Raw genomic sequence first — 19,433 nt, 5'->3', positions numbered from 1 at the left:
TAAAGAATTCCTTCTGTCAGAGACTGTACTTCCTCATATCAGGAAGAAGTTAGCAGATGGACCCAACATGCCATATCAGTGGAAAGAGATCCCAGGAGATTTTAAATCTTACAACTAAGATCACACCATTGACAAAATTAAAAAAGAAATATAAGAGGATATGTTAAAAAAATCTTTCTCATATCCTAACACTGTGATTTTTCTCAAATAATTCAAGCAAGATAGACATTTTATGAAATCATACTGTCATGAATACAGAATTTGTCAAAATGCCATACTACTAATATACAAAATATATTTTCATTTAAAAATGTATCTTAAATGAATTCCCCACTAAAAATTTGTTCTAGCAAAATCACTAGATTTGCTCTCCAAATTCACCCTGGATAATATTATTTCAACAATTTTATATAGGCTCACCACAATTATCTATAATATTTCTATAACTATTGCTTAACTTACTTTCCATTGATGACACCATCTGGATTTAGCATAGGGACAATTTTAAAAATATAGCATTCTCGTAAGCTCTGAGCAGTAGGGCTATTACTCATGAGATACTCCAATGTTCCTTTCATTACCCAACTTGCATTAGTTTCTCCAGGATGTACCCGAGCAGATAAGAAAACGTAAGGGCGATTTCCTAAGGTACACATAAAATCTCAAATTAAAATGAACAATGACTAAAAGTTTGTATGATGTTTGACTTTGGAGCTTTAGAAATATATCTACTTAATCATGAATTCTGATACACATTCATAGTAGAATTCAGTGTGCACCAATTATAAACAAGCACTGTACTCAGCCCTGGAGAGGAAAACAGATAGAAACCCATGCAAGCCACATCCTAAAGGAGTTCATAATATGAACATAATGCAATAAGTACTACGAGTCACTTATTTACCAATCATTACCCTAACATAAAAAAATATTTCTTTAATATAATATTGGTTTTATAAAGAACAAGTAGTTGGGGAAGTTTTAAATATAAAATTATTTTTCATAAAGTCATTGGGAAAAGAAGGAAAATATAATCTTACCCGTTTTACAGTCACTATGACAAGTACAGAAAAAAAGGTATATCTTCTCAGAAATTTACAAAGAGAAATATTTTCACTATGCGTTTAGATATACCCATCTACAAAATAACAGCTCACCTGATCATATTTTCATAGCAAGATCTTTCTCTTTCCTGAAAATATTTTACTTTCTTATCAAAATTAGAACAGTTTTCTTATTTTTTCTACCCCAGCTATACATCTGAGGCAACTTTAAAAATATAAATGGCCGAGAAAAACAAGTAGCTATTTGGTGCTAGACTTAAAACACTTGATAACTTTCTGGTGGTTTTATTTATAAATAAATTTAGCTATAAATTTGATTGATGACATTATTACATAAACTCTTAAAATAATTTGTTACATTATGGTTATGACTTACAAGGATAAGAACTACAGAATATCAGTATCAAAAGGGACCTTAGAGATCATCTCACAAAGCTCTCTCATTTTCGAGATGAGGAAACTGAAGCCCAAAAGTAGACCGAGGGCTAGGCAGTAACAGGACCAAGACTTCTGATGCCTATTCCTGGTGTTATTGCCCTCGCAGATATATATAAAGCAAAGGAAAATAAGTAAGGACGACTGGCATTTTGAGTGAAGAAGATAGACTTACTGAATTGACAGATATGTTCATAATAATTAGACTCTGGCATTGCTGTTATAGTCACCAGGGGACAGCTGTTTCCAGACAGGGTTTCACATAACACATCTCTTCGAAAATAGATTTGCTGAGGGTTGTGCGCTGATTCCAATTTTTGAAGATGCATCTTGATAAAAATTTAAAAATAAAATATACAATTATTTTAAAACCCCCTATGAAAAATAGAAATAAATGCATCTAGATCTCCACATAACTAAATGTCAATCAGATTCCTAATCCCTTTTCTGGAACCCTCAGGGGCCAGATGTCGTTCAAACATCAGTATTTGGGGAACTCGAGACAGATACAGTGCATATACCATGAAATGTGCAATACCACAAACAGGGTCAGAGGCAGCCTGTATAAGCACGTTATAAATCTGCAGGAATTGAAGGTCAGATAAAGAGCTTCACAGATAAGAAAAAGCTAAAGGAGTTCATCACCACCAAACCAGGATTATATGAAATGCTGAAGGGTATTCTTTAAGAAGAGGAAGAAGAAGAAAAAGGTAAAGATAAAAATTATGACCAACAAAGTGATAACAAATACATATCTATCAACAATGAATCTAAAAATCAAGTGAATAATTGATTCACAGATGAACAGAATAAACTGGTGAATATAATAGAATCAGGGGCATAGAAAGGGAGTGGACTGACAGTTCTCAGGGGGAAGAGGGTGTGAGGGGTGCGGGAAGAGATTGGACAAAAATCTTACACCTATGGATGAGGACAGTGGCGGGGGGGCGGGTAGGGGAATCGGGTGGAGGGGAGCTAAGGGGGGGGGGAGAGGAACATCTGTAATAATCTGAAAAATTAAGATTTATTTTAAAAAATAAAAATAAAAAGAGTCCCTCTGAGTGGAACCAATATTCTAAACAGGCTTACATCAATTTAGGCCAGGCTTTGCTGCCAAATGGGATATGAAAAAGCTTTTGGTTCTCAAAGCCTTCTGAATTTTGAAATGATAAATGACTATAGACCTACAACAGCAATGTAAAACATGCAGAAAAATTATGTCAGACAAAGTTTGTAACAACTTTTCCTAATTTCAGGATTAATATAGGTTCATTGTGAAAAGGGGGGAAGATAAAGAAGAAAAAAATTTAAACATCCATAATTGCATCATTTAGATTACTACTAACAAATGCCAATGTACATAAACAAAACTATAATTACACGACTTTTTAAAACCTGCTTTTATTCCTTAGTAATTTATTCAACCACACACATATTCATAATTATGAATACCATATAATATCATTAGTATATGGTCATACCAAATATAAACTGTTCAATCCCTTACTTAAGATACTTAGTTGGTTTCACACTTTTGCTTATGTTCATTCACGTAATCACTATTCACTGTGTGGTCAATACTTCTGTGCCAGAAACTGTGCCTGGTACCAAGAACATAACAGTGAAGGAATCTACCCTACGTGGGGACAATACAGAGCACTTATAGCTTGTAGTAAGGAGAGCCTAGCTGAGTCTGCACAGTGAGGAAAGGTCTCCTAGGAAAATATTACATTTAAACTAGGAGCCAAAGGATGAGTGAAGAGGACAGAGAAGAGAGGTACAGGCAGAAGAAAAGTGTGCAGGAAGAACACAAACTACTGGTAATTGAGATAACTAAGTGATGTGTGGGTTACCTTTAAAAAATGTAATAGGTATGTATTTCATTGTGAATTAGAAAAACGTCTACACATTAAACCTGCAATTCCCTGGATATTAACTTAGGATGTGTATAAACTTTAAAGAGTGAATTATTTTTAAAACTATTTAATAATAAATATTAAGTAAATAAGAGCTCACACAGTCTGTGGAGATGGCAAAAATTGTGGAAGACAGCAAAGAAATGACTTGGTGAGAATTTTAGACTTTGTGCAAATGGCTAGAAAAATCACAAAGGAGTCTTAGGCAGGGGTGTTATATGATTAGATTTGCCATCAAAGAACTCTCTTGCTATAGTGTGGAAAAAAGACAGACGAAGAGGAAATGGGGTAAAAGTAAGTTTTAGGACACCAGAAAGAAAAAGGTTGGCCGAAGTCCAGGTGAGAAAACATGCAAATGTCTGGAAAAAAGGGTCATGGGATTGAAAGAAAGTAGGGGAATTCAACATACACTAAACAGGTAAACATCAGTAAAGAGCACTAACATGTAACCCTCTAAATAACAACAGTATATATTGTGGTGCTATGTTATTCAGAGAGATACCTGATTATACCTTTATTGCAATCTTTATTAAAATAAAGGGAGCATCGTTTAGTGTCCTCAGCCTTGATACCTCTGCTGCTCCATGGACTGTGTTTTTCTCTCATTTTCCCTCTCTAATCATGTGGAAGCTTGTTTCTAACCCTAGTGCTCCAATTCCTTTCTGGGTAAATTGATATCTTCATGATCCTTGGTCAGTAGGATAGCCTTTCTGTTCTGAGAGTAAATCTACCACAATAATTACTTGAAGTCACTTGTTTTATTTTGTTTTACAATGCAAATAATCAAAAATCTCAAAAGAACCCACAAAGCAACTCTTGTACCCCAAATTCTAAGCAACCTAGATCTAGGACTCCATATAAAACTATTAGAAGAAATAAATTCCCTATAGAAAACTTTAATTGCATCCACATTTTTCTACTGTTAGATTTTTCTATCAGATCCAATGCTTCTCATTAAACAGGTGGAAATCTCATCCAGTTAAAATCTGAAAATCATGGAATCTTAAAGAACTGTAGATTTCTACCCAAAGATAGAAAGTAAAAATCATGTCAATTTTCCTTTCTATTACATAAAAATAAAGACTACATCCCCATTTATACCCTTTAATGTTTTCAACAAATGTTGTATTATTATCTAAAATCTTCAATACTGGATCTGTTTCTTATTTCATTAAGAAAATTAATTAAAGTAATTTTTCTTCTATTATCTGACACATATCCATATAACACAATAATAGTCATAATACAACTTAATGAGTTCTCACCTGTAAAGTTGAGTACGTATATGGATAGTGATAAGCAAAGTAGCAAACATCATCTTTATGTGGGAAATTGACAGTGAATGTCATTGTATAGTAGGATTTTCCCTTTTGCCCACCTGCAGCAACTGAACTTCTTGAGAAGTGATTTCTGCAATAGAAAAGCATAAAACATTTATTTCCTCCACACAAAATCCTGATTTTTTTTCCCTTGCTATTATATTAAATAGAAATTCAAAGTGGGGAGAAAAACCATCATTTGTGAAAAGCACAACTTAAGTATTCTATAAAAATAGACTTGATACTAATAAAAAACAATTACCGTATTTCCCGGCATATAAGATGACTGGGAGTATAGGAAGATTTTCCTGGATTAAAAAGTCATCTTATACGCCGGAAAATACAGTAATTTCTATGAGGCAACATCATTACTGTTCACTTTTGGATTTACTAATTAAATAGAGTTAATACCCTACACATCAATAAAGGTTTTAGAACCCATTCTTTGGTGGCCACACACATTACTGGTAGACAATGATCATCAATGGCTGCTACAACCATTAGATGAAAGGCTGAAGGACGCCTTTGCAGTGGATGGATCAGTGGGTGGGGCGAAAGTAGGTTTACAGTTGTTTGTATATAAAAGAAAAATAATATATAATAGTTAATAAACAATAATACAAGAATAAACTGTGTTTTGCCCATACTCACAACTGTAAACCTAGTTTTGCTTCACCCCATACATGAATTCACTAGTCAATCTTAAGATTAAAAAAAAGAAATAACCAGAGATGATATGTTTTCCAATTCACTGCACCACCTATAAAGTTTTCTTGCCAAAAGTCAAACCTGAAGTTGATCAAGCTTCTAGATCTAGCTATTAGTTTATAGGAAATCGGTGAGACTACGAGAATTCATTAACAGCACAAGGGAACAATCAGCAAAATCCAAAATGTGGAAAATCCTACATGGCAAGTAATCTAGTTTCAATAAACAAAGGAGAAATAAAAAGAGACAAAAGGGAAGCCTATAAATTGAGAGACTTAAGAGACATAGCAACATAAATCAAATGCAATGTGCAGTCCTTGGCAGGTCTGACTGAAACCAATAACATTTGTTTTGAGACAAGTGGGGAAGTTTGAACACTGACTGGATATTTTATCATAGTAAATAATGTGATAATGACATTGTGGTTATTAGACTCTCTTAAATACAGTAATTTCTATTAGGCAACATCATTACTGTTCACTTTTGAAGTATTCATGGATAAAATATGGTATCTGGAAATAAAGACAAAGACCTTTGAAGTATTCATGGATAAAATATGGTATCTGGAAATGTTTTCAAAATTCAGTGGGGGGGAAGGGTGAAAGTTTAACTAAAAACTACCCTGTGTTGATACTTGTTGAAACTGGGTGATGAATACATGAGATCTCATTATCCTATTATTTGTTTTTGTAAATGTAAATTTACTTTTCAGACTTTAAATATCAGTGACATGTGATGAGTTAAAAATGCTTTGTCTATTAACTTAATTTCTAAATTTCCAAATCACCTTGTGTTATTTAAGCCACAAACTGAAGAAAAGCTATGGCCTATAGACACATACATAGACTTTCAAGGAATTTTCAAATTGGTATAGTCTTCATTAACTTAGCATTACACCTTCAATAGATTCATATTCTCTCTCTCTCTCTCAACCCCCCGCCCCTCAGGTGAGGATTAACAAAACATAAAAAAAAAAAACAGTATACATTTTGATTCCCCAATATAACAGTCGTCCCTTAGTACCCATTGGGAGCTGGTTCCAGGACCCCCACAGATAACCAAAATCAGCAGATGCTCAAGTCCCCTATGTAACATGGCATAGATGAATGAATATAGTTGGCCCTCCAAGTCTGTGGACTCCCAACCACAGATCGAAAACAGTACAGGTATTTATTGAAAAAAAATCCACATATAAGTGGATCCGTGCAGCTCAAACCTGTATTATTCAAGAATCAACTATATTTCCACTAAATGTACCCCTAAACTGATCTCAAATTTTAAAGGATTCTGTTAGAACAGTGGTTCTCAACCTTTCTAATGCCGCGACCCTTTAATACAGTTCCTCATGTTGTGGTGACCCCCAACCATAAAATTATTTTTGTTGATACTTCATCACTGTAATTTTGCTACTGTTAATGTAAATATCTGTGTTTTCCAATAGTCTTAGGCGACCCTGCTAGCGGTTCTCAACTGGTGGGTCACGATCCACCGGTTGAGAACCGCTGCTGTAGAGCCTAAGACCATCGGAAAACACAGATATTTACATTACGATTAACAGTAGCAAAATTACAGTGATGAAGTAGCTATGAAAATAATTTTATGGTTGGGGGTCACCACAACATGAGGTACCGTATTAAAGAGTCGCGGCATTAGAAAGGTTGAGAACCACTGTGTTTGAAGTAACATTAAAGCATATCACCACAATTCAAAGAATGCAATAACAACTCTACTTTTTCATCCTTAAATTGAAATAGAGTGAAGTTAATATCCCCTTCTGTAAATTGATGTCCTAGTAGTCTTAGAATACTTACTTATAGTAACAAATGTCCATCCCCACACGAGTCCACCATGGTCTGGCATTTAACGCTTCCTGAACTGAATACATGAGTGGTTGCATACCTTTGACAGAGAGACAGAAAAAGAAAATTCTTTCCAAGTTTTTGAAATAAAAATTAATCTTGCCATTGTAGAAAGCACCAAATATTCAGAAAGTTAAAAGGCAACATATTTCCATTATTTTAGTATATATTAAAAAAAAAATCTGAGAAATTTCTTTAAAATCTGTAAGTCAATCAATATGCTTTAATTTCCAGTTTAACTAAAATAGATTACAACTTTAATGAGTGAAGTCATTAAACTTTTTTCTATTAAATTTTCTATGTTAGATCAATTAAAATAAAAAGGTATATCCTACCTAATAATAGACAAATATGCAAATTGACCATACTTTCGCCATACCCACAGGCCACGCCCACAGGCCACGCCCACCATCCAATCAGAGTGAGCATGCAAATTAACCCAAACCAAGATGGCTACAGCCACAGAGAGCAAGGTTTCCTAGGTAACAGAGGAAGCCAAGCTTTCCGCCTGCCCTTGCCAGGCCTAAGCCTCCACTCAAGCTACAAAGTTTCAATTATAGAAGGTAAACAAATTCAAACAAATGACGGCAGAATGGAGCTTGAGAGAGCAGGCCAGGGTTGCCACCGGCAACAGGGGAAGCAAAGCTTTCCGCACACCCTGGCCGGGCCCACCCCATTTAGGCAACAAAGTTTCAATTATAACCCCAACAGAAATGGCTGCCGGCCTCGGAGGGAGCCCCAGGCTTGGCTCCGCTCCAGGCTACAAAGTTTCAATTGTAGAAAGAAAATAAATCCCAGATACCAGGGCCTCCGCTTGGGTTGCCAGGGGGCGTGGCCGGCCTGCAAACCACCACAGGCCCCTCACTCAGGCCGCCCCATGCCCCAAGGGAACCCCATCCTGATCCGGGACACCCTTCAGGGCAAACCAGCTGGCCCCCACCCGTGCACCAGGCCTCTATCTTATCTAATAAAAGAGTAATATACAGATTGATCATCACTGCAACACACAATATAGCTGCCCCCATGTGGTCAAAGATCCTGCCCCCATGTGGACACAAGATGGCCACCACAAGCTGGCCAGCAAGGGAGGGCAGTTGGGAGGCACCCGGCCTGCAAGGGAGGGCAGTTGAGAGGGACCAGGCTTGCAAGGGAGGGCAGCTGGAGGTGATCAACCCTGCAGGAGAGGGCAGTTAGGGGTGACCAGGCCGGCAGAGGAGGGCAGTTGGAGGTGATCAACCCTGCAAGAGAGGGCAGTTAGAGGTGACCAGGCTGGCAGAGGAGGGAAGTTGGGGGCAAACAGGCTGGCAGGGGAGCAGTTAAGCATCAACCAGGCTGGCAGCAGAGTGGTTAGGGGGTGATCAGGCTGGCAGGCAGAAGCGGTTAGGGGCAATCAGGAAGGCAGGCAGGCAAGCAGTTGGGAGCCAACAGTCCTGGATTGTGAGAGGGATGTCCAACTGCCCGTTTAGGCCCGATCCGGTGGGGGGTGTACCGGTGGGATCGGGCCTAAGCGGGCAGTCGGACATCCCTTGAGGGGTCCCATATTGGAGAGGGTACAGGCTGGGCTGAGGGACAACCCCCCTCCGTGCACGTATTTCGTGCACCGGGCCTCTAGTCTTATAATAAGTGAAAGAGTAAAAAAAAAAGGAAATAGCTCTATAACTCTCTAAGGATTATCTACACTGAAAAGAAAAAATGCCAACAAAATAGTATGGTTATTTTCCTCCTCAACCTTCTTCCCATACAAATGTGATTATAGCAGGGAGGAGGAGAAGGAAGGACTGTTAACAAAAATAGGATTAAATATATAGTATATTTTCTTGGGTAGTTTTAGAAATATACTTTCCACGTGAAATTTAAAATCACCTTATCCTATTTCATAAAAGAATGTACTGGGTTTCTAACTGGAGTTAATGAAATTCATGTTAATTTTACAAATGATGATCGTTTTTGAGATTCAATTTGACTTTCCTTAAATCCTAACTTAAAGATATAATCATTTTCTTGCTACAGAACCATTTTGTTAAACTTATCTGGGTATCTTTTTAGTCTTTAGTTGTCTCTTGAATTTTCTAAGTATGTAAACCATACCATTTGTAATTTAAAATATTTCATCTCTTTTAGTATTTATATCATTTACTCTTTCTACTTTTATTTTCTATTTAGAGAAATGAAACCTCCAAAATGATTCTGAATATAGTGGTAAGCAGAACTGTCTTGTTCATAATTTTAATCCAGCTATTTTGCCATTCAATAGAACATTTGTCAATTTTTTTTTACAAATCAACTCTATCACATTTAAATAATAAAAGTGCTAACACTGAATAATTCTGATGCACCAGACCTTGCTCTAAGCATTTTTACATAACTGAAGTCACTAAGTCCTCACAACAACCCTCTGTGATAGGTGCTATGATCATTTCCATAGCTGAAGTCGTTTCTTCCATAATTCTTATTACACGTGTTTTAATTATTTTATCAAATGCCTTTTTAGCACCCACTAACAGAATCACATGGCTTTTCTCCTTTAATTTGTTGATGCAATAAATTATGCTGATAGGTTTCCTAATATGAACTCTTTGTATTCCAAGGAGATACTATTCTTTTACAGCATGATTAGATTAGCTGAAATCTCATTTAGGACTTTTGCATCTAAAAATTAGTTTTTTATTTTAATTAGCTTTACCAAGTACTGATATAAGATTATACTAGCTTTGGAAAAATATATTAATGGTAATTTATTGGAATAAAAGTAAAATCTATTTTTTAAAAGTTAAGTATAACTCAGCTGCAACAGCATCTCAATATAGCACCTAATAGATTTCTTATTTCCACCAGAACAGTTATAGACTGTTCAGAATCATTACTTTTTATTAATCAATTCCAGTGCTTCTATATTTTTATTTCTATTTTTAAAAATAGTATTTCTAAAATAGTATTTCTGCTGAAACCGTTTTGGCTCAGTGGATAGAGCGTCGGCCTGCGGACTCAAGGGTCCCGGGTTCGATTCCGGTCAGGGGCATGTACCTTGGTTGCAGGCACATCCCCAGTAGGGGGTGTGCAGGAGGCAGCTGATCGATGTTTCTAACTCTCTATCCCTCTCTCTTCCTCTCTGTAAAAAATCAATAAAATATATTTAAAAATATATATATTTAAAATAGTATTTCTAATTTTAAAAACTTTCTTCTTCTTTTGGTTTATCTTCTTGTTTTTCTAATATCTTAGAGGTCCAGTGCACAAATTCATGCACAGGTGGGGTCCCTCAGCCTGGCCAGCAATCAGGGCTGATGGGGGCTGTCTCACCCAGTCCCAATCGGGGCAATTGGGGATGTCTGGCAGGGGGGAGGGACCGTGGGATGTTGGCTGGCCACAGAAGGTTGGCTGTGGGAGTGCACTGACCACCAGGTGGCAGCTCCTGCGCTGAGCATCTTCCCCCTGGTGGTCAGTGCGCATCATAGCTACCGGCCGGTCGTCGGTCGAAACGGTCACTTAGGCTTTTATACAGACTAGAGACCCTATGCACGAAATTCATGCAAGGGGCTCGGCCCTCGCAGCGCCTCACAGCCCCGGCTGGCCCTCACGCCCCGGCCGGCCCTCGCAGCCCCGGCTTCGTCCAGAAGGTCATCTGGAAGGTCATCCGGTCGTCCGGAAGGTCATTCTGCTGTTCAGTCTAATTAGCATATTAGCTCTTTATTATATAGGATAATGCCAGTTATTAAAGGCTTTCAATTTTCCTCTGAATACCAGTTAGCTATGTCCCATAAGTCTATAATGTGTAGTACTTTCTAGATCCAATTGAACCTTCTGCCACAGTGGAAATGTCCTCTATCTGCACGGTCCAATTTGGCAGCCAATCACCAGGCATGGTTATTATGCACAGAAAGTGAACTGAGAGATACTAAAGAACTGGATTTTAAATTTCTAATTAATTTAAATATTTAGTCACATAAGGCAAGTCACTACCATATTGACCAGTACAATTCTAGATAATTTCTAATGTCAGTTTTAATATTTCTCTCTGGGTCTTTGTTTTTAGAAGACTATTACATATTTCCAAGTACCCATTTTTGTTCGACTTTTTGTTAATTACTACTATGTTTAATCACAGGCAAGGAAATCTAAAATCTCTGGTGACCAGAGTTAATGTTGCTATATGGCTCACTTGAAAGTTGCCAGGAGAACAGATCTGAGAAGTTCTCATCACAAGAAAAAAATTGAAACTGTGTCATAATGGGTATTAGCTAGATTTATTGTGATCATTTTGCAAGTACATAAATATCTAATTGTCATGTTGTACATCTAAAACTAATGTGTCAATACATTACAAATTATATGTCATTTTATCTCAATTTATAAAAGAATCGTGGTTATTAAAGCATCTTCAAGGATTTTAACTTGTTAATACACATCTATTCAGTGCTTTTAGCCCTGAATTTTTCTTTGTCTAACATTAACATTACCACTTTTGCTTCCTTTTATTTGTATTTGCCTACTTTATCTCTGCCCAATCATTTTCAACTTTTCTGTCATTTAAATAGCACACACACAAAGATTCTCTTGCTCTCTTCCCACCACCCCTCCCCTAATTGTGTCATTCTCAATACATGATTTTTGAAGACGTCTTAGCTCATTCATAGTTAGTAATGACAGATATACATTTCATTTCATTCCTTCCATCTTATTTTCTTCTATTGATTAAATATTTCTTCTCCTTCTTTACTTTTTTATTTTACAGGTTTGGTTGCATTTCTCCACATTTCCTTTTAATTTGAAAAGTTTTCTATTGTGCTTTCCATCATAATACTTATGATTACTATTTCTCTGATACTATATAAAAATAATAACTAAGCAATACCACCAAAAAAAATTAACTTTCATTTCTTCCATGTCACTCTCTTAGAATGTTTTTACTTAACACGTTTTATAAATTCCTAGTCTTCTATCTCGAGACCATTTTCCTCATTTATTCTTCTCAGAGATAGTTCAGGGGTAGCATATTTTCAGATTTCTACATACACAAAGATGTAGTTTGTTGGAAGTGACAAAAAATCACAGATTTTGCAAAAGACATCTATTTGGCTGTCTTCTCGCTCCCAGCACCACAAATGAGAAGTACAATACTAATTTTTTCACACACAGAACAACAAAGTCATTACGAGTACATGATCTGCAACCAGACTACCTGGGTCTGAACTCCAACTTCATCACATCAGGTGCACGATCCTGGGCAGATTACTAAGCCACTTACACCGTTTCCCCTCTCTAAAATGAGTGTAACGACTGCGCTGGAGTGTTTGTTGTGTGGATTAAGAGCACCACATCTGTTAGCACTTGAAGAAGGTCTGGTACATGATGAATATTCAATAAATATTAGCTGCTGTTATTATCGTTATTTAATTAACCAGTTGTTTTAAAGCAGATGTATGTAAAGATCTTTTTTTATACTTGAAACTCATGTATTTCACTGGTACATAAAAGATCCCTGTCTTTCTTATTTCTACCTAGGATTCAGTGAGCCATTTCAAATGGAAACTGTAACCTCCTCCAGACACACAAAATTCATAATGGTTATTTATAGCAAGGTGGAACAAGATTCAGGCTGAGGTCAAAGGGCACATTAGATTTATCTGAAGTATTCTAGTTATATAAAAGACAATGTATTCTTACATTACTTTTAAAATGATAAGCTAATTCTGGGCAGTGAAGGGAGCTATATTTGGAAATTCTGACTATAATAAAAACCACATGAACAAAACAGGGTGCCCAATAAGAATCAATCAAATGAGGTAACTCAGGCTGAATCAACCACAATCTACTCAACGTGATATAGAAAAGCTATCTTTGAATAATTAATGTAGTCATTAGCCAAAGAATAAAACCTTGATTTGCATAAAACAAATATACTAAGAACTTCCCATCTTGTCATATGAATATAGACGATCAAAATATTAAATTGCCACAGTGAAGCCAACACCCAATGACATTAACCTCTAATACTACCCAAGTAAAGGCCAAAGTTGTATTGAGTACATTCTCAATAACAGGTGTAGACACAAAGAAAGACAAGGTGTTTTAAGCACTAATCATCAAATGTACCATGAATCACTGACTCACAAAATTTTCAAGTTGAAGCTAATACCCTCAATTAATAGATCAGAGGAACAAGAAAACTTTAAAATGGAGCCTGAATAAACTTAGGGGCACCTATCACAAGTGGCATATGTTTTCTAGGCTCAGTGGCTCTATGGAGAAGAAACACATGGCTAGTACAACAGAGACTTATACTAAAAAAGAGGAAGGCCAGATTCTTGGTCTAGAGGCTAACAGCAGTCACTTGAATCCGATGGGGACATGTCAAAAGGTCACATAAGCCAGCACTGGCCAAATCTTGGGCAATTGGGTGTCAAATAAATAATGATAGAAAGAAATTATAAGCCACTGAGTAAAAGAGAATACCAGTTCATCTATCCATTGCCTCATTCATTTAACAAATATTTACTGAATATGAATTAAATGCCATGGTATAAATACAGTGGTCAGCAACAGAGACACTTTCCCTGACCTTATGAAATTTACAAGCAAGTGGTAAGGGTAGGCAGAGAAGGTATTAATCATTCACACACAATAACAACATAAAGATGTAAAGAGCACCCTGAAAGGAAAAGATTACAAAGAACATTTATCAAGGGGACTAATCCAGTCTGGAGAGTCAGGGAAGACTTCCTCAGTCAAGAGATTGCTCAACTTCACAGTACGAAATTAACTAATGTGGGCGATTTAGAATACTACATACTAGACTCCAAAATTCTATTTTGTTGCCTGGTTCTACAATGTTCAATTTATATATGAAGGTTGTTAAAAATCCTATTTATATGGAGACAGTGGAGGGTGAGGGGAATGGGAGAGGAAAACCCAGAGTGCCAGAGAGGAAGCTGTGATGAAAGCTCCAAGTTTTACTAAAATGCAAGACTGCCATCTAGTGGTAACTTGAGCAAACCCCTTTCAAGTATTGAGGGAGAGGGTAAGAGGTCATGGATTACAACAGATACCATATAGCACTATTATTCAGTGTCATAATTCTCAAATGTAAGTTCACAAATAAGATCATTCATTTTTTTAAAAATAAAATAAAGAAAGAAATAAAAAAGAAAAGAAATTAAGAATTTAGTAGAATTCCCTTAAATATCCCCAGAAAAGGACAACTTGGGAAACAAAAGCAGCAGTAATTCAGCTTGTTTGGGGGGAACTGCCAAAGAACAAGACCTCTTTAAGGCACCTTTGCTAAAATCCAACATTAAGTACTCCACCGACCAGTATGTCCCAATCAAGAAAAGAAAAAACATTCAAACAATAAGCTACTTTTCTAATTACTATTATTTCCTGATATCAATCACGTATGGCAATTAAATAAATCCTTCTGGCTGAAGAAGTTCTACTGCAAATATTTTTAGTCATCAGTATCCTCTCTTAAAGTGACTTCAAAATTAATCTGATGATAATAACATTAACTACACAGCTAGTTATAAATTCTTAAAATGTTGAATTCTAATTTACTAAAATATTGGTCCCTTCCTTCTTCTAACTCAATTCATGTTATGACAAACCAAAATCTGCTCTATGTTGTATTAACTTAAATCTTATGATAGAGTTTCATAAAAAAAATTACATCTACCTAACAGCTGCTTCTATAGCTTATACCAACTTCATAGTTAAATGTTTACAAATATGTGGAAAGAAAAAGGAAAATCAACAGACAACTTCTTGTTAGAATCTGGGAGGAATCTATACTAAATTTAAGGCAGATAGAGCAAGACTGAGAAAAATCCAAATACGCTCATGACCTATTTTTTATATACAAATTTTAGATTTCCACAACTCAAAGAAGTGTTGCACTACACTTTGAAGTCTCTTAAAAAATAACAGATAAAGATATAATAAAGAAGTACAAGAAATAAAACACATAAAAAAAACATCAATTATAAAGAAAATTTTTAACAGGCTAAAAATCACATATTAAAAGGGTAAAACAACAAAAGGCAAACTCTATTTACAAGAAGTAAGATGCAAAGATATCAATCAAATTCAAAACAAAAATATTAAAATAGAATTCAGGGCAAAAGATACTGAATGGAATAAATATGACTACTTTATACTGTTAAAAGGTATTATGAAAATGTGAAAAATTTCTATGTGCCAAATAATTCTGCCAGGGTTGGGGTTTGATCCCCAATAGGGGGCATACAGGAGGCAACTGATAGATATTTCTCTCTCATATCAATGTTTCTCTTTCTTTTCCTCTCTAAAAAAAAAATTAATAAAATAAAATATATTTATATATTATTACAAATAAGCTTTACTACTGTAATTCTAACTATAAAAGAGTAAAATTGAAATTTAAAATTATGTGAATGTGAGTCAATTTAGGGATAGATACAAAATGCTAAACAGTACTTTTTTTTTTCTCATTCCTTCCTAAAAGAGTCTTTTAAACTGTTTTTAATTTACCAACTTCCTATATTAAAGACCCACTGTTTAATAATCAGGAAAAAAACACATTTACAGCTGGCAGATAGATTTTAAAAATTCCACTCCTGTGAGTTGATAACTAAAAATTATATACACAAAGATTTAGTATAATGTTTATCTCAGCATTATTTAAAATAGAAAATACTATAATTAGAAACAACATAAATGTCCAATAAAGAAATGTTTATATAAGTAAGTTACAATACCTCCATAGGATGCCCATTAAATTCTGTTTCAGACACATTCAATGACCAGAAAAAAATGTTGACGATATGTTTGGTTAAAATACAGATTATGAAACTTGCATAGGTTATCAGCCTCATTTTTTAAATAAATAGATAACTATGTATACATAGAAATCACATATTGCATTATTAAAATGCCTAGTAGGAAACAACTAATGTAAAAATGATTATCTCTGGATGATGCATTGTTGATGGTTTTTATTTTCTTAACACCAATTTGTTTTCTAAATTCTCCACAAAATGAGTTTGAAAAGTGTGATATACATATAAGAATATCCAACCCTGGCCAGGTGGGAAGCTCAGTTGGTTGAGCGTCATTCTGTACACCAAAAAGCTGCAAGTTCAAATTCCCAGTTAGGTCACATATCTAGGTTGCAGTTTGATCCCTGATCAGGGCATGTAAGGGAGGCAACAGATGGATATTTCTCTAATATCGATGTTTATGTTTCTGTTTCTGTTTTTCTGTTTTTCTCTCTCTCTCTCTCTCCTCTCTCTCTCTCTCTCTCTCTCTCTCTCTCTCTCTCTCTCTCTCTCTCTCTCTCTCCCCCTTTCACTCCCTCTCTCCCTTTCACTCCCTCTCTCTCTCTTCCTCTCCCTAAAATCAATTAAAACATATCCTCAGGTGAGGATTAAAAAAATAATAATATCTAATGGGCAAGAGGTAAGGAAGAAGGAAAATTTAAAAATAAAGCACTCATCTATCTCATTGCTTTATTTTAGTTGCAGAATTATATTCATTTTAAATTTAAAATGGCACTAGAGGAAGAGATTATTTTATAGATATATGGAGTTTTTAAAAGCATTCCAAATGTATGTTTTTAATTTTAAAAAATTAAATGTTGAATAAAGTTTAAAGTAGTAAGAGTATTATTTTATAAAGTTAGTAAAAATACCATCTACCTTACTGAGCACTACAGTTTAAAAATTATACTGATTATCATTTCAGCAATAAATATGCCTTTATGTTTTACTCTTAAAGAGCACTCAAAATGCAAATGCAATTACATTTATTTATCTTTTTCTCCTCTAAAATATTATGTTAGCATTATACTTACAAGTTAAATAGGAAAAATATAAGATTCTTTACTTGTTTTGGGTATTTTTAATGAGTCCATTAAGGTCATTTTTAAAGTTATACAAACATTTAAGGTCAACAAACAAATGTTTCTAAGAGTTAGGGCATTCAATGATTAGTATTTATACCTAAAAATCAAACATTAAGAATGTGAAATAAATTACCAAGAATATTCGTACTACTATTCATGCAAATCAATATAATCACTGAGATAATCCTTAAAATTAGATTATTTCAAAATTTTAAATATAACTAAACCAGATATTATGCTACCTAATCTTCTTATACTTAGTACATTAAATTAGTGAATCTGACTAAAGCTTTCATGCCATACATGTAAAGTGATTAGAGTAGATAATTTCCTGTTTTCCACATAAATAATGACAATTGGGAACAACCTCTTCAGCTCTTGAAAGGTTCCATTTTCAGAAACGCCCCCTTAAAGAGCATCTTCATATTCATGCTTTTAACAAGTTAAAACATTTGAAACAGATAACATGGCCTCTCATTCCTTAGTTGTTAAAAGCTTTTCATCCTTACAACAAATGACTTGAGACCTCTGAGATTTTGCAACTTTTCAGACAAAATATATCTGTAAAGAATTATTTTCTGCCCTAGCTGGTTTGGCTCAGTGGATAGAGCGTCGGCCTTCGGACTCAAGGATCCTAGGTTCGATTCTGGTCAAGGCATGTACCTTGGTTGCGGGCACATCCCCAGTAGGGGGTGTGCAGGAGGCAGCTGATCGATGTTTCTCTCTCATCGATGTTTCTAACTCTCTATCCTTCTCCCTTCCTCTCTGTAAAAAATCAATAAAATATATATTTTTAAAAAAAGAATTATTTTCTTTTACCCCAAAATTATCAGATTAAATACTTGAAAATTGGTGTTTCCATTTTAAATGACTGATCTTAAGTTTTTACAATTATATTATCTTCCACTGATATATTTGACTATAAAGACTGATGCCTGACAAAGAACTCTTAGTTTTGTTTTTTTGCTTTTTTATATTTTTATTGATTTCAGAGAGGGAATGAGAGGGAGAGATAGAAACATCAATGGTGAGAGAGAATCACTGATCAGCTGCCTTCTGCACTCCCCCTGCTGGGGATTAAGCCTGCAACCGGAGATATGCCCTTGACTGGAATCGAACCTGGGACCCTTCAGTTCGCAGGCCGACACTCTATACACTGAGCCAAACCGGCTAGGGCTATATTTTTTAAAGTACTAAATACATAGCCTTAACTGAGGCTATGAATTTAATATTTTTGCTGGCACAACACCAGTTTTTTTTAAATTGCCTCATGAGGAAACAGTAGAGAAAGCCAATGAAACAAAAAGCTGATTCTTTGAAAATGTCAATAAAATTGACAAGCCTCAAGCAGGACTGACAAAGAAAAACAGAGAAGACACAAATTGCTATTATCAGGAATGAAACAGGGGATATCATTGGAGACCCTGCCAACATCAAAAGAGCAGCAAGGGAGCACTCGGATCAACTAACACACATTTGACAATTGAGAAGAAATGGATCAATTCCTAAAAACACAAACTACCACAACTCACTCAAAATAAAACAGATAATTTATATGAAAGAAACTGAATTTCTAAGTTAAAAGACCATCAAATAAGAAATCTTCTGGCCCAAGTAATTTCATTGGAGAATTCCATCAAATGTTTAAGAATCAATACTAAATCTACACAAGCTCTTCCAGAAAATAAGAGGAGGGAACATTTCCCAACTCCTTTTATAAGCTCAGTACCACCAGGACATACCAAAGCCAGATACAGTACAAAACAAAAAGAAAATTATTGCTCAATATCCCTCCTAAAGAGAAATATAAAAATTCTTAACAAAATATTAGCAATTATACACAGTGGCCAAGAGGGGTTTATTACATGGATAAAAAAGGCTGATTCAATATTCTAAAATCAATGTGACATGTCATATTAATAGACTGAAGAAGAAAAATCACATGATCAAATCAACGAATGAAGAAAAGGCATATGACAAAATTCAACACCCATTTACAATAAAATGTCTCAGAAAACTAGTAATAGATACTTCCTCAAGTAGATTTAAAAAATGTACAGAAACCTACAACTAACATCCAACTGAATGGTGAAATCTGAAGGAGTAGCACAGGCTATGTGGTGAAGGAAGTACTCTGTATCTTGATTGTGGTGACAGTTACAGTAATCTACACATGTGATAAAATAGCACAGAATTATGCACCCACATTTTACCAATGTCAAATCCTGGCTTTGATATTGGACTACAGTTATGTATGA

The 19,433-nt window shown here is 35.2% G+C and overlaps 1 protein-coding gene across 10 annotated transcripts in view; it reads right to left on the bottom strand.

Annotated features, from left to right (window-relative positions):
- The window catches only part of AGTPBP1 (ATP/GTP binding carboxypeptidase 1), a 105,753-nt gene that overhangs the window by 22,666 nt on the left and 63,654 nt on the right, over positions 1 to 19,433 (bottom strand). For all 10 annotated transcript variants that reach the window (XM_079790470.1, XM_079790468.1, XM_079790474.1 and 7 more), the window contains 4 exons: positions 7,254 to 7,341; positions 4,681 to 4,825; positions 1,675 to 1,828; positions 463 to 643 (listed from right to left, as the gene is read on the bottom strand). In XM_079790470.1, coding sequence (XP_079646596.1) covers positions 463 to 643; positions 1,675 to 1,828; positions 4,681 to 4,825; positions 7,254 to 7,341 — 568 coding nt within the window. The remainder of the gene's footprint in view (positions 1 to 462; positions 644 to 1,674; positions 1,829 to 4,680; positions 4,826 to 7,253; positions 7,342 to 19,433) is intronic.

This window comes from Cnephaeus nilssonii (genome assembly GCF_951640355.1).
Source record: "Cnephaeus nilssonii genome assembly, chromosome: 14".
NCBI lineage: Eukaryota > Metazoa > Chordata > Mammalia > Chiroptera > Vespertilionidae > Cnephaeus > Cnephaeus nilssonii.
The sequence above is the reverse complement of the archived record's forward strand: the minus strand, read 5'-3'. Positions and strand labels throughout refer to the sequence as shown.